This window comes from Pithys albifrons, chromosome 4, assembly GCF_047495875.1.
Source record: "Pithys albifrons albifrons isolate INPA30051 chromosome 4, PitAlb_v1, whole genome shotgun sequence".
NCBI classification, from domain to species: Eukaryota; Metazoa; Chordata; class Aves; order Passeriformes; family Thamnophilidae; genus Pithys; species Pithys albifrons.
Window position 1 is genome coordinate 98,851,045 of NC_092461.1, and position 14,028 is coordinate 98,865,072.

General features: G+C 36.6%; 1 protein-coding gene across 7 annotated transcripts in view; it reads left to right on the top strand.

Annotated features, from left to right (window-relative positions):
* The window catches only part of CDH18 (cadherin 18), a 248,773-nt gene that overhangs the window by 71,054 nt on the left and 163,691 nt on the right, over positions 1-14,028 (top strand). For 5 of the 7 annotated variants that reach the window (XM_071555022.1, XM_071555019.1, XM_071555017.1 and 2 more), the window contains one exon: positions 7,678-8,157. In XM_071555022.1, the coding sequence (XP_071411123.1) occupies positions 7,930-8,157 (228 nt within the window). In that variant the 5' untranslated portion in view covers positions 7,678-7,929. Of the gene's footprint in view, positions 1-7,427; positions 7,504-7,677; positions 8,158-14,028 lie in introns of those variants that run through there. The other 2 variants (XM_071555020.1, XM_071555021.1) reach the window with 2 other exon arrangements.

A 14,028-nucleotide genomic window follows, 5' to 3' on the forward strand; every position in this document is an offset into this window, starting at 1 on the left:
ATTGCTAGGGCTGTGGCTGGCTAGGATTTTAAAGCAAATTTTTGATTTTTTTTTTTATTCCATCTTAAATTCTACTTATTCCATCAATGGAATTTTTAAAAAAAAAAAAACTAGAAAGTTCAACATGTTAATATGATGAGACTGAAAAATGAAGAAGATAAGGAAAAGATGTGACTCATTTGTACTAGACATATAGAACAGTCCATACTTGTGCTGTGTTGAAGGTTAACATACAAACTGGCTAAAATCTAACCTTTAATGCAAATGTGAACAAAGCCACTAACTTTCAATTAGGCCTCAAGTAAAAACTACTTACATATTCAAAAATTGTTAATCCAAAAAGATGGCTAAGCTGTATTCTCTGTGATCTTCACAGAACAATAATAGTACTTTGGTTTCTGTGACTTAGAAGCTACTGAAATTTTATGGAATTGAGCTACTAAAGCAAGAAATGTTATTTAAGAAAAATACAGCAATAAACATCATGAAATATATCACTGAGGGTAAAAGCAATATTTGAAAATGACATCTGCATCAAATGGAAGAGGAACTGGAAAGAGAAAAAGAGGCACTCTTAGACTTTAGAAAATGCCCTGGATTGTGAACACTTAGGAAGAAATCTTAGGTGTTTCAGCCTGTAGAGTTAGTGGAGGCTTCTGACATTGTTTCTGTGAAGTCCCAAGACAGTAGGAGGAATGGAGTCTGAAAAGTGGAGATTGTTTGATGTATGTATGTCAGTCAGGATGCTGTTGAAAAATTCATCATACTTCACTATCTGAAATAATTTAAAATTACCCAGTGCTAACGTGGCAGCTAAAATGCTGCTCTTACCTTTAAAAACTCAAATGGGGAGGAAAATTTACTTTTTCCTGCACAGTGACTATTTGGGGGTATCTAATTACAACATTAGGACATGTAAAACCCACATCTGTGCTATCAAATTTTCTTTGTGTTATGTAGTAAAAGTTCCTTCCCAGAGGATGAGCTAGCTTGCATTCCCATGTGAAAGATTTTTCTGGTGTTTTGTTTTTTCTGTTTTAGAATGCCCCAAAATATATGATTTCCATTTCCTTAATATCCCTGGATACATCTGCTGTTTTTTGTTTCTTCCTGGGCTTCTGGTATAATGCTTCCTTTCTTTGGTAGGAGGAGCAGGGGAACAAGAAATGGAAAAGGAGGGCATTTCTTTTCCTTTTCTTAATTTTCATTTCATCAGTGTCAGCAAGAGCGATGTACTCATCTAAGTAATTAATTTTACATAATATGTTTCTCTGATTGTAAATTGAATCTAATAATATCACAGCTTTTTGCACATACTGCATAACAACCTGTAATCATTAAATCTCTACAGCTGTCCTTATGCTGTTTATTACTCTATATGGTATATATTTTTATTTTTTGGTATCAAATGTGTCAGCAGTTGGCTTGATCTGTGAGTCGGATGTGAAAAAATGGAAGTTAGAAGTAGAGGGTTTGGGATATGGAAGGTAAAAATCATAGGAGAAAATATACCAGGTTTGTAGTTCCCTGGGCAGTTTCAGCATACCAATTGCCAGGAACATATATGATGTGGAACTTTGTTCCATGATTTTTGTTTCCAGTTCATATTTTTATTTATTTAACCATCTTGCTCTTAAACTGTATTAACTAGATTTCTCACATTTCATAGAAATTATAATGCTGGATTTTTTATGTCATCTCTGATAGCTGCACATATTAGCTTTCACAGCCTCAGCTGTTTCCACTTGAGCTTTCCAGTTTGCTTCTCTGTCTGGATTTGTTTTCCAGTGATATTTTTGTTGTATCTTTTTCTATTTTTAATTTTTTAATGTTTTTATTATGTCTGATTGATTGTCAGTTTGATCTCCCTATCAACACCTTTTTCCCCACAACAAAATATCTGTTGCCTTATGTGAAAGAACAATCTTTAGTTGTCATGAAGATGTCTTTGTTTTGTTTTGGGGTTGGTTTTATGGTGGTTGGTTTTGCGTTTGGAGTTTTTTGGTCTGTTTTTTGTTTGATTTTGGGTTGTGTGTGTGTGTGTGTTTGTCATTATTTATTTGTAAAGAGAAATGCAAGAAATAACACCCCATGACACTGTACAGCCATCAGCTAGATTTGCTGCCTTCATGAGGTGAGGAGAGGGATATCCAATGCAAAGTAGTCCAGCTTCCCCTTTCTGGATCTGTCAGTATAGATCTATAGTGTTGAAAGATTTGTGGTTATTGAGATTCCTATTACATTGTTTCAAGATGTTTAATTTTCTTTAATTACTTTGTTTCTAGTTTTCAGTCTCATACCCATAGCTTCAACTAACTACAACAAAGGAGCAAGACAACATATAACACAGTTTTAAAATACTTTCCACAGCAGTTTTGCCACTACTTGTCAGGTTCACCATCATGTGTAGAAGACACTGTATGTTAGACAGCCAGACAATTACATGTTATGCCTCTGTTACATAGGCTGAGAAATCTTGGTGCTTCAGTTTATCATGTCCCTAGCTGAGCTCCACCAGCCTTGGGAATAGAGACTAGAGGTCCACTATAGACAAGCCATTTCCCTTCATCTACCTGGAAATGCCACTTCTTTTCTGCCTGTAGCAGGTTTGGCCTTGCTGTTGCCAATCCTGGACTGGCCCCCCCTCCCCCTCCCAGAACCTTCCCAGCAAAGGAAAGGAAAAAAAAGAAACTGAAAAGAAACACACTCTAAAGAAACTGAACTGAATAAAAAGAATAAATTATATTTACTAACATTTACAAACCACACTGTATACACAATACACAGGATCCCACCCCCCAGGGGAGAGGGGAAGGGAGAAAAGGGGATTGATTAGCCGGAAAATAGGGAAGACACCAACCCAACCCAAAGAAACCGAATGAATCAAAACAAACACAATTAAAAACCTCAAGGAAGGGGAACAAGAATGAAACAATCTCACCCAGGACAGGAGAAACACCAGGGACCGGAGGGACCAGACTTCAACCACCTCCCTCCAGCTCCTCAGCCAAGGAAGGGAAGCCCGGAAACAAACCACTCCCCCCCTGCTACGTGGAAGACACGTGTGGAATACTCGTAACTTCCTTAGATATAATGGGTACTGAGGAAGCCATGGGTCAAACCATTACACTGCCAGTTACTTGAGATCTTCAGAAGTACTGTATATTCTCTTGGCAATCTATTAAACTCTTATTTGAAGGATATAGCAAAAGGTCATATCCAATTTTTCTTTCTGATAGTAGTCCATTATTCTATCTTTGGTCTCCAGGTCAATACACCAGTGTTTCTGCAGTACTGAATGATATAGCATTGGCAATCAACTGTGAGCACAGGCAATACCAGAAGTGAGATTTTCCTGCCTGATTAATTACATATGAACAATGAGATTGATTTGAAGCTGTTCAGATTTTGATGATCAAAGAATTTGTTTGGATAGGGAGGTGGTTTAGAGGGCAGAACACAGAAGGAGGAGTCAAAAAGTACATGAGCAATTCAACTTCTTACAAATTCAATAACTCTTTGTCATCTGTTGCTGTGGAACTGCAAAAGGTCCCCAAGGGCTGTGACAAAAGATGTGTAGAGCTGTGCTGAATGTGCATTTGCAAAACTCAGTCATTCAGATGAATTCAAAAATGGGTCAATTTGATTATGGCAGATAGGGGACACTGAGATAAAGGGCAAATCCCCACTATGAAGGATTTGTGTCCTCATGATGGTGAAGCATACACGTTTTGCAGCACTGCTTATATTGGTTTCCCAGAAATTCATTATAGTCTTGCTGCCACACTAAGCAGTAACTACTCTGCTGTAATGATTTCCAGCAATGATGGTGGAACTTTCCCACCTCAACTTATTTAATTATTTATTTTAATTTTAACTCAGTCTGACAGTCTGTTGAGATACACAACTCATTTTTGTGAGGGCTCCCAGGAGATAGCAATAACACAGTCTATTCTGCAGTTGCGTGCATCTTTATAACACAAACCATAAATCAGGACACTTAGTCTGAAGCTGCAGGCAAGTGCAATGAGCAGGCAGCATCTCAGTGTATTAGCTTAAGGCAACAATTCAAGGGATCTCAAAAAGTTCAGGGAGGGGGGTTTGTTTTATTTTTTTTCCCATTGGTCACAGTTCAAGTTTGTCTATTCATTGCTTTACTGCCTCTTCTCTGTTAATTATTCAAGGTACTTCTATCTGAACTTCCCCCTGGAAGCCACTCTGGTCTGATGTCTTCAAAGTAAATTTGAGATTTCTGTGGTGGGGAGTGAGAATAGGAAAGGGTGAGGTCAGGTTGTTAATGAATAATGGTACTAGACCTGTAGTAGGAGAGTGCTGAGTAAGTAAGAATGAGGATCTTTGCACTAAACATTAGCTAGGCTTTGGTTAGAAAGATGGTTACCAGAGCTATAACACTTCAAAAGGCAGTTAAATGCCTCCCTGACATCCGATCCCGTCAGATCTCCGAAGCTCAGCAGGGTCAGCCCCGGATTAGTACTTGGATGGGAGACCTCCTGGGAAATGCCGGGGGCTGGAGGTTCTAGTCCTGAGGACTTCACTGGCACTGTCCGAGGTCGCTCGGCCGTGGCAGATGAACCTCAGGACTGAAACGGTGGGGCCAGTTCTGCGCACGCTGAGCCTCACCTAAAATCCACTGCGCAGGCTGGAAGGGCACGTGGGGACAGCCCTTCCCAAATCTGTGTTCGTGAAGCCGAGCCACACACAACACTTCAAAGAAGCCTCACTAAAAATTCTCTCGCTTTTAATTGTTGCATTTGTCTTAGCATGGAAATTATTCTCCAGGCTTCACATACCATTCAGGAACAGTTGAGGCCTGGGTTTCTAAGTATGATTATAACAGGAAGTAGATGTCATTTTAATATTTCTTTCCTATTGTTCGAGGTAAAGGATTTTAAGACTTTAATTTTGGGGTCAGGTGTTTAAGAGTTAATCTCTAAATTGAGTTAAACAAAATAGTGGTTTTGACAAAATTTAAATGTAGTGCCTCCTAGTTAATGCTAATGCTGAGAACATTAGATATTTTATGAGATGAAGAAGCCCTTCGTATTTTGCTGGGGTTTTTTTCTCTTATTTTTTCTAAGTCATATATGAGCCAGACTGTAGTATAACATATAACCATGTTGGTTGGGGTTTTTTTTGGTTTTTTTTTCTTTTTTTCCTTTGAATGTTTTCTGAGAGGTGAATAAAAAAATTGTGTGTAGTAAATGTTGATTTGTTGGTATCTTCTGCGCTCATTTATACTTTTATAAGGCAAGAATTTTTCATCACAACCATCCCCACAATTTTTATAAAAGAAAGTTTAGTAGTAATGATTAAAAATACATTTTAAATGTACCATTCTGAGAAATCTCAATGCACTTTGTATACCATTTTTAACTTATTATGCACTGCTTAGAGTATTATGAATGGCTCCCGGGCATTGCTTAAGATTGAAACAAAGGAAAAAAAAATAATACTTGAATGGATAAAACTACGGCCTTAACATTTTGTGAGGTACTGCCTAATTTTAATGTACATCTGAAATATAGCAATAATTAATCTATTTAAATAACTAAGCTAAGTATATAAATAAGTATATTTATACAAATCTATAGAAGGAAATTGCATGCCTCAGGCCAAAAACTGATTCCTAGCCAGAATCAGGAAAGAATGGGGAAAGGCAAGGAAACGAAGAAAGAAGAGTATATATTCAGAAACAAACATCCCAGAATGGTTGGATTGTGTCCCTGATATAACTTAGATTCCATACACTATTTAACCTTATGTCTTGGGTTGAGCTGGCAAAATGCCAACTGCCCAACACAGAGTCAGTCTCCCTCCCTTTCCCAGCTGAGAAAAGGGAGAAAGGGAAAAAAACCCTCAAACTAGGTTTAAACTTAAACTAACTGTAAATACATTTATACAGAAAAGAGAAAACTAAAAGCAAACTACAATATAACACACATTTGCACAAGTTAGAAATAGCAAGAAATAACTTCCCACTCCCCAGTGAACACAAATCCCACTGTTTTAACTACAAATCATTCCAGAGAACTCAATTCCCCAGAGACAAACAAGCAGAGAGAAAGATTAAGAACAGACATTTTACTTCCCAAGATAACATGGTGTTAAGGTGGTGCTCTGGGCCTGGGCCTCTTGTCCCTCCTGGGACAGCATGGTGCGTCCTTCTGGGACTACAGCTATGAAGGAACTGCCCAAGCCACTCCCACACTGACTCCCACACTTTGAGATCATGTTGGAATATGGTATGGAATACCATTGGCTAGAAGAAGTCATATGAGAATTTTAAGAGAATAGTGTCTTGGTTTCATAGGGGTTGAGGGGAAATTACATTGCTCTAGAAATAAGAGGCGGGGAAATAATAAATGTCTACAAATTTCGCGGATGAAAATGCTGTACAGAGTTTCTTTTTGAGCTCCCACACAGCCACAAAAGACTGGAGTTCTTCCTTTCCTTCAGCAAAACCCACTCTCCTGAACAGAGTATTAATGACAAAATATTTGTGCTTTCTGACCATTTCTAATGTGCAGCAGTTTTGGAGTATTCTTCCATTATTCTGATGAGAAACTGTTCCTAGCTAGAAGGTTTGGGCTTCTATTATTATTTTGGACTTGAAAGAAGCATAAGGTCAAAAAATCTGCAGCCAAAATGCAGCTAATAAATTTCCATCCATGCAGTATTATTCCCTCTGATTTCTAATTTCTTGTTTGGTTCTTTAGAAATTTTCAAATTTTCAAATTTCTTTTAGAAATTTACATAGCTTGTAATGGCTTAATGATACTCAAAATCAGTATTGGAAGATTCCAGTTTTCATAGATTTAGTTGGATGTTTTCAGACTCCTGGGGGACTGACTGGTCTTTGATATCTTCAGGTGACTGGAAAAAACAGTTATCTGAAGGTAACCATTTCTCTAAGGTTGAAGAATTATTTTACTCCTTTCAAGGTACTTTGCTTTAAGCACTACATCATTTTCCAAATATACATTCACATCTTACTACTGTAGTATAAAACTTTACATTTCCTTTTTGAGGCTGGAACATATTGTCACTGGGAATAATACTGATCATCTAAAGAATAATACATGAACTTTCTGTCAGTATGACATAATTTTATGAGGGTCTTGTATGTATTGGTTGGAATTTATGTAAGGTAAAAGGTGTAAAAAAATAAATATTTTGACTGAAATTCCTGCTCTAATATTGACCCAAAATCCTGAAATCCCATTTTGGAGACCTTCTTTCACAATCCGTCATAGACAAGTGTTTTTCATCAAGGTGAGTATCTGTGTGACATACAGAACATCAAAAACCCATGTGAAATGATTTACCAATCACTGTCTCCTGACACTGTAGCAGTGATTTTGTTTTACTGCCAGACCATGTCAATGATTTGTATGTGAAGGCCAAAGGAACTGTCCTGAATCATCCAGGTTTTAATGATGTGAGTGTTTTCATATCTTGGAGGAGCTGTGCTGTGTCTTAAAGGTATTTTAACATAAACCATCAGGAAATGCTTTTACAGGAAGGATTGAAATTTTATTTCCAGTGATAGTCTTTGACTGACTGGTCAGTACAGCTTTGAGTGTAATCTAAGGTGAGAAACCTGAAAATTGCTGGTTTTAGTGATGAGTAAGTGGCTTTCTTTTCTTTCCCTATTAGATAGAAAATGGTCGGCTGTGGAACTCTATTGTGAAGACCTCAGAAGAAATATCAATTTTTACACTCAGCTTTTCATAATGTAAATATAATTTGAGCCTTCCCAAATGGGCAGCTAAACAATGAACAAGCAGAAAAACCCAGTTTGGACTGTATTTCTGAACCAGGCTTCAACTTCTGTCTCGGGAACTTATTAAAGGATTACAGCTGAAAAATACAAGAAAAAGAAAACCTGAACAGGAAGTTTATCCTACAATGAGAATTACAAGTACATCTTGTATCTGCCCAGTCCTAGTTTGTCTCTGTTTTGTACAGAGGTGTTATGGAGCTGCTCACCATGGCTCCATCAAGGTGACTAGGAATCAAACCAAACACATAGAAGGCGAAACAGAAGTGCATCATCGTCCCAAGCGTGGATGGGTGTGGAATCAGTTCTTTGTTTTAGAAGAACACATGGGACCAGATCCTCAGTACGTAGGAAAGGTAAGGTCATTGTCTTCTTGGTTTGGTTTGTTTTTTTCCCATCCCCTGAAATATTCCCATCCCCTGAAGTATGGCATTGATAGAGGAAAACCGTGTATCTCCTTAGATGGCACTTCCTTCTTTAAAGGAAGGCACCACTGGGATTACTACACACATTCACAGTGAACTTGACAGTTCACTGCACATACTGTGTTTATTATAAAGAAAAAAGTATATAGGATGAAGAAATTAAAATATGATAAAGTATTTCCTCTTCTGAGTTCAGATAAACACTAAGTGAGTGCAGTTGATCTTGTTACATAAATTTCCAAAACCACAAATTCATGGGCTCACTGCTAAAGGCTTTTCCAGACTATTCCAGAATTCTATTATGTTCTGATTAAAGGAATATTACAAACGCAGTCTAAGCTCCATAGGCTATTTGTTCCACTCTGACTGTAGGGTGGAAAAGGTCTCCTCCAAAAGGAGATTCTCTGTGACTTTCTTCATAAAAAGAGGCACAAGGTGTTACTGTTCCTTGGAAGTCTGTGAGAACAAGCCCTGCATTTATGTTTTGATATAGAGAGTGAGCTCCAACAATAAAGATGAGGCTGATGTGGTTTAACTGAAGCCTGGCCGACTGAAGTCTGGTTGTGTAATGTTGTCTGTGTAGCTTGGTTTTTAAATTTGAATTATAATAACACAAAGCTCTCTCTATAGCTTTAATGCATGCTATATGACAGAAGGAGTTTTTCTCCCCCTGGATATTATCTTGCAGCATTATGATAGATAGATAGATAGATAGATAGATAGATAGATAGATAGATAGATAGATAGATAGATAGATAGATAGATTCATTTGTTTGTTTCTTTGTTTGTTTGTTTATTAGATAATCTAGATGAGTCTTAATTTCCTTACTGAAAATGGAGAAAGACATGAAATATGAGGGGTAAAGAAAAATGGATACAGAAAAGGAATTTTAGTTTTCCTTCAGCTTGGCAATCCTGAAAATTATATTGTAGAGTATGAAAAATATCCAAGGAAACCAGTAGCTTCTGAAATCTCAGATGCCTTTTAGTGAGGGCTTTCAAATTTGAACAGTATCATCTGAACTAAAAATAGCAAGTGGAGCAACTGTAGTTAAGATGTTGTTAACACAAAGACAAAAAAAACCCCTCAGTTACGCCAGCCTTAGTAAAACAGAAAGTATTTCAGCTTACCAAAAATTGTTGAGATAGGTGCAGGAAGTATAAACTGAGAAAGGACCTTGCTAAATGGAGGTAGTGCTTTGTGTTGAAAGAGAAGCTTTTAAAACAGGTGAGGGAATAAGGAGATATCTTTTCAGACCCACCACAGACTGATTAACTTTTCATAAATGATTTTGGAATAGAAGAAACATTTTGCAAACACATTGCTGATGCAAAGCTATGCAGGAGAAAAAAAAAACATTGTTTGGAAAGTGCTAGATGTCATGAATATAATTTGGATCTAGAAATACAAAGTAAACCTCAGGACTACAAGGTTATAAGGCTCTTACAAAGCAACATAATGAATTTCTGTTACACACTAGTGGTTTATTTTAAGTGATGGAGAAAAAGAAAGATCTGGTTAAAGATCAAATATTGCCTCTAATGCCATACATTAAAGAAAGTAAATATGATACTAAGCTGCAAAAGCTGAGATTAAAAGACAGGGATAAAATGGTATTGAAGACATTGTGGAAAAAAATGTTAACCTGTTTCCTGTTCTGGTTACTTTTGTCCAAGAAAAATGGATTTATGTACATAACTGTGCAGAGATAATTGAATTCTATGGTTGGGATGGTAGTGAAGAATAAATATGTTTGTTTAATTATAAATATAATACAATATAAAGCAAATACTAGAGGAGGGCATATAATATTCTATAAATACACCTCAGAACAAACCACAATAAAAAGAGAAAAGTTATTTAAGTTGATTGAAATTTTGCTTGGAAAAAAATAAAGTTTTGGTGGCCGTGAGCTAATTTAGAATGAAAACAAGAATAAGTCAGACTCTGAAAGAGTCTACTAATAGGAAGAGTGAAAGCAAAGAGTTGAAGGGATTTCAAAGTAAGGTATGCTTGTCTTTATGGGAGCATTTATAGACATGATTTCATGCCAGAACAGAGGTCTGGCTTCAGTGAGCTAAAGTCCCTTTCAATTTTATGTTCTTATGATAGCATTATGTATTTCATTTCATTTCATCCTCTGACCAGTCTATTAATGCTCCATTTACAGAGATCAATCAATAGAATTCCTTTCAATCCTTTGTGGCCAAAATGTAACTGCATGCCTTGTTTGAGGACATTTCTTTCTCTGTACTTACTGATTTTTCCCCCCTTTTCCTCAAAGAATTCCCTCTGATGATCAGAATTTTCTACTCTGGGCACTTCACAACATTTATAAGCTTATCTTTGCAAAAGTTTGGTGGAATTCAAAAGCAGCTGTTCTCTGTTTTCCATTTGCTGTGATGATTCTTATGACCTGATTTACAGCAAAGATCAATCGTATTAGCTCAGACATATATTTTTTATTAAAAAAAAAAAACAAAACAACAAAACAAACCAAAACAAAAAGAAAAGCCTGAGTGAGACTGTCACAATATTAGTAATTAGCAACATTTCTCTAGTGGCCATTATGCATGAGCTCCTTTTCATTCTGAAAAACAGATGTTTTACTAATGTTGCATTCAATTGTACACACCCCCACCAAGGTCTCATTTTATGTGTCTTTAATTTGACAAGTGATTTTCATGCAAAGTCCCTGAGTTTATAAAGGAAGGCAGAGCCCTTTAATTCTAGGCTTCTGTTTGGTGGCAGCATGCTATCAGTTCTGTCAATTATTAATTCTGTAGACTGCTCTGCTTCACTGATAAGAGTTTTGCCATTTGAGATCTGTCCTTTCACATTTTTCACACCCAATTTGGGAGTAACATCACAGAAAGCAGAGTCATTATGCACAATGATCACAGTCATTGTCATGGAAATGCACACTGAGGACAAGAGTAGGGTAGGACTGGGATGAAAATGGTGAAGTTTCTTATTCTTACCATGAAATGAATATCAAGAGGATGGATTAATTCACTGCCATCGTCTGTTATACAGCAAGTGTTAGGAAAACAAATCATCATTATATTTTGATATGAAGCATATACCCATTCCTCAGACATTCTTTTCTCTAAGAAAATGTCATTTGGAGGTTGGAAATCTGTGCAAAATTAACCCCTATTAGCCATACTCAGAAGGTTTTTATAGGAATATGGCAAAACACAGCTCCTGGGAAAAATGAGATTATTGTAGAAATGTGAAATGATCCTTTTGTAGATGTTAAATATTTTCTGTGGTTCTGGAATTATTGAACTGGTTCCCTGCTGTCGCCCTTGGGATAAGATTTCAAAGTTTCAGGATATGTTTTCCTGAAGAAAGAACTCACAAAAATGGTTTTGTGTTAACAAATATATGTTTTAGGGAATTTAACACCACAGTGACTTCTTTTTCCAAAATTATTAATTATTTAGGGAGGGTTTCTTGAAAACTTCCCAGTAGACAATAGTGTCTAAAATGTTAATTCAAGCAGACTATTCATCTGGAGGTGCAAGTATATGTGTGATGGTGTGTGCAATGCCAAATCTGTGGGAATTGAATAAGTGAGATTAAATGTTTCTCAAATAAATTACTTGACTGCACAGAACTGAGCTTTCCAGCTATACGAGACCTCGTTCTTGTCTTTTGCATGACTCTGATGTAAATTACTCTAATGAAAAAATAGTTGTGAGGGCAGAAAAGGACAAGGTTAGTGAATGTACCATTGCCTGGTGAGGAATCAGGTACCTACTGCAACAGCTCAGAGGTCTGAAGATTCTCCTGAGGAAATCTAGAAACTGGGCTGTAGGACTGCAAGCTTTAACATTTCTCAGTTGCCATGGCTGATGTATTTTATCTTTCTCTGGCACTTTCTACATGCTTCTAGGTTAGATAGCTCTTGTCTTATGATTTGGAAAAAATAACGAAGAATTTTAGGCAAGAAGTGAAACATTACATGTTTCAGTCCATAACATTCTGCCTTTTGAACCTTAACACCTCTCTCTTCAGAAGATCTGCTCCTTCTTAAAAGAACATTTCTTAAAAGTCAGTTGCACTGGAAGCTACTCATAGCTACACATTTATGTGCTTTTTACTTTGGAGAGAGAAGTAAATAGGCAGTGATAAAAGGAAGATCAGTGTGGATTTGAGGCTGAGTGAGTCATGCTATTAAGAGGGATAGCAGAGGAATATAATGCACAAGACTGAGAATTTCTCTGTAGACCCTTTAGATCTCTGAAATACCAAAAGTACGACCTCTTAATCTCTGAAGGGTACGTAGGATTGATTGTTCAGATATTCAGATCTGTGTTGGTTTTCAATTGCATTTTTCTTCCAGAACTTTGGGGTAAATGCAGTGAACCTTTTCTTAGTTCTTACATTTTTATCTGTAATTCAAAAACAGTTTCAGATTTGTGTTGATGCAGGAGATAAGGAAGTATGGGGCAGTTGGAAATGAGTATGAATACAGGAAAGGGAAGAGGAAAATAACAGCTTTTAATATGTCTTTAAATGATTGTGCTGAAAGTTAGATTAGGAAAGTAATCCCAGATGTTTTATTGGAATTACAAGGGAATAATTCTATTACTTTATTATTTTATTCTTGAAAACATAAATACAGCATACAAACTTGCCATTCAAAATTATTTTTTCCAAGTAATGTGTGACATGCCATTGCAATAAGTGGGTTCTAGTACAGGGCAGTGAATCTAATCTTCTTCAATCATATAAAGAGAATTTCTCCTCTCTGATTTAATGACAGTAAGGAGAAATTATGTCTAGTTTAGAATTAGTACCAAGGAAGAAACAAAATGGAGTTTTATGATTAAAATAATTCTATTTAATGATAGAGGTTTACATAAAGGAAAGCACATCAGATATTTCAGCACTTCAAACATAAGGAAAAAGTTCCAAATGTTTTTCTGATAATAAAGGAGTTTTATTTTATAATAGAGAAAATTAAGAGGAAAGTGTAGATGATATAGACTAAAGATTTTGCATGTGTCTTTTTTGCCGTTTTCATGCCTATGTAAGAAGATAAGCAGGTGGCATAAACAGCAAAAGCAACACCTCAAATAACACTTTCTACCTTTTAGGTTGCTAGTTTCACAAATAATGCATTTATATAAATCATTTTCCTCTAAACCTAGTGAAAGTAGTACCAATAACAATCTAAATAACATACCTGATGTCAGTATAGCACAACATTATATGGTCCTGCATCATGTTAGCCACCTCATTTTCTACTGTCCTTGTTATAAAAAACTAACTCAAGACTGTTGCCAACTCAAAGGCTTTCCAAAATAAAAATGTGCGCTGGCTTTGTCTAGAGTTCTGTTCACACACACAGCCCCTCTTTGCTGACTCCATTCAACCTTCATTCAATAAATGTTATTTGGTGTTATGTTAAAAGACCGAGAGCACATTACTTGAATTCCACAAGTCATAAAATGTTGTGGACCTCTGTGTATGTTTTGGTTTGGTTTGCTTTGCTTTGCTTTTTTGTTGTTGTGTTTTTGTTGGTCGGTTGGTTTGGTTTGGGGTTTTTTAAGTGAAATTGCTCTACATTCAAAGGTTATTTGGGGGAAACTCAAAGTCAAGGGAAGAGAGTGCTTTCATCAGCCTGATCAGTCTGACTTCCAGTATGTTCAGCTCTATCTGAGGTTTCCTGAAGCATATCACTGGCAAGGGCGTTTTGACTTGGCAGACCAACTGACCAAACAGAAAAGCATGAACATCCTGAAGTTCAGTCCTATTCCAAAGACAGAGGATAAAGAGTTTACCTTTTT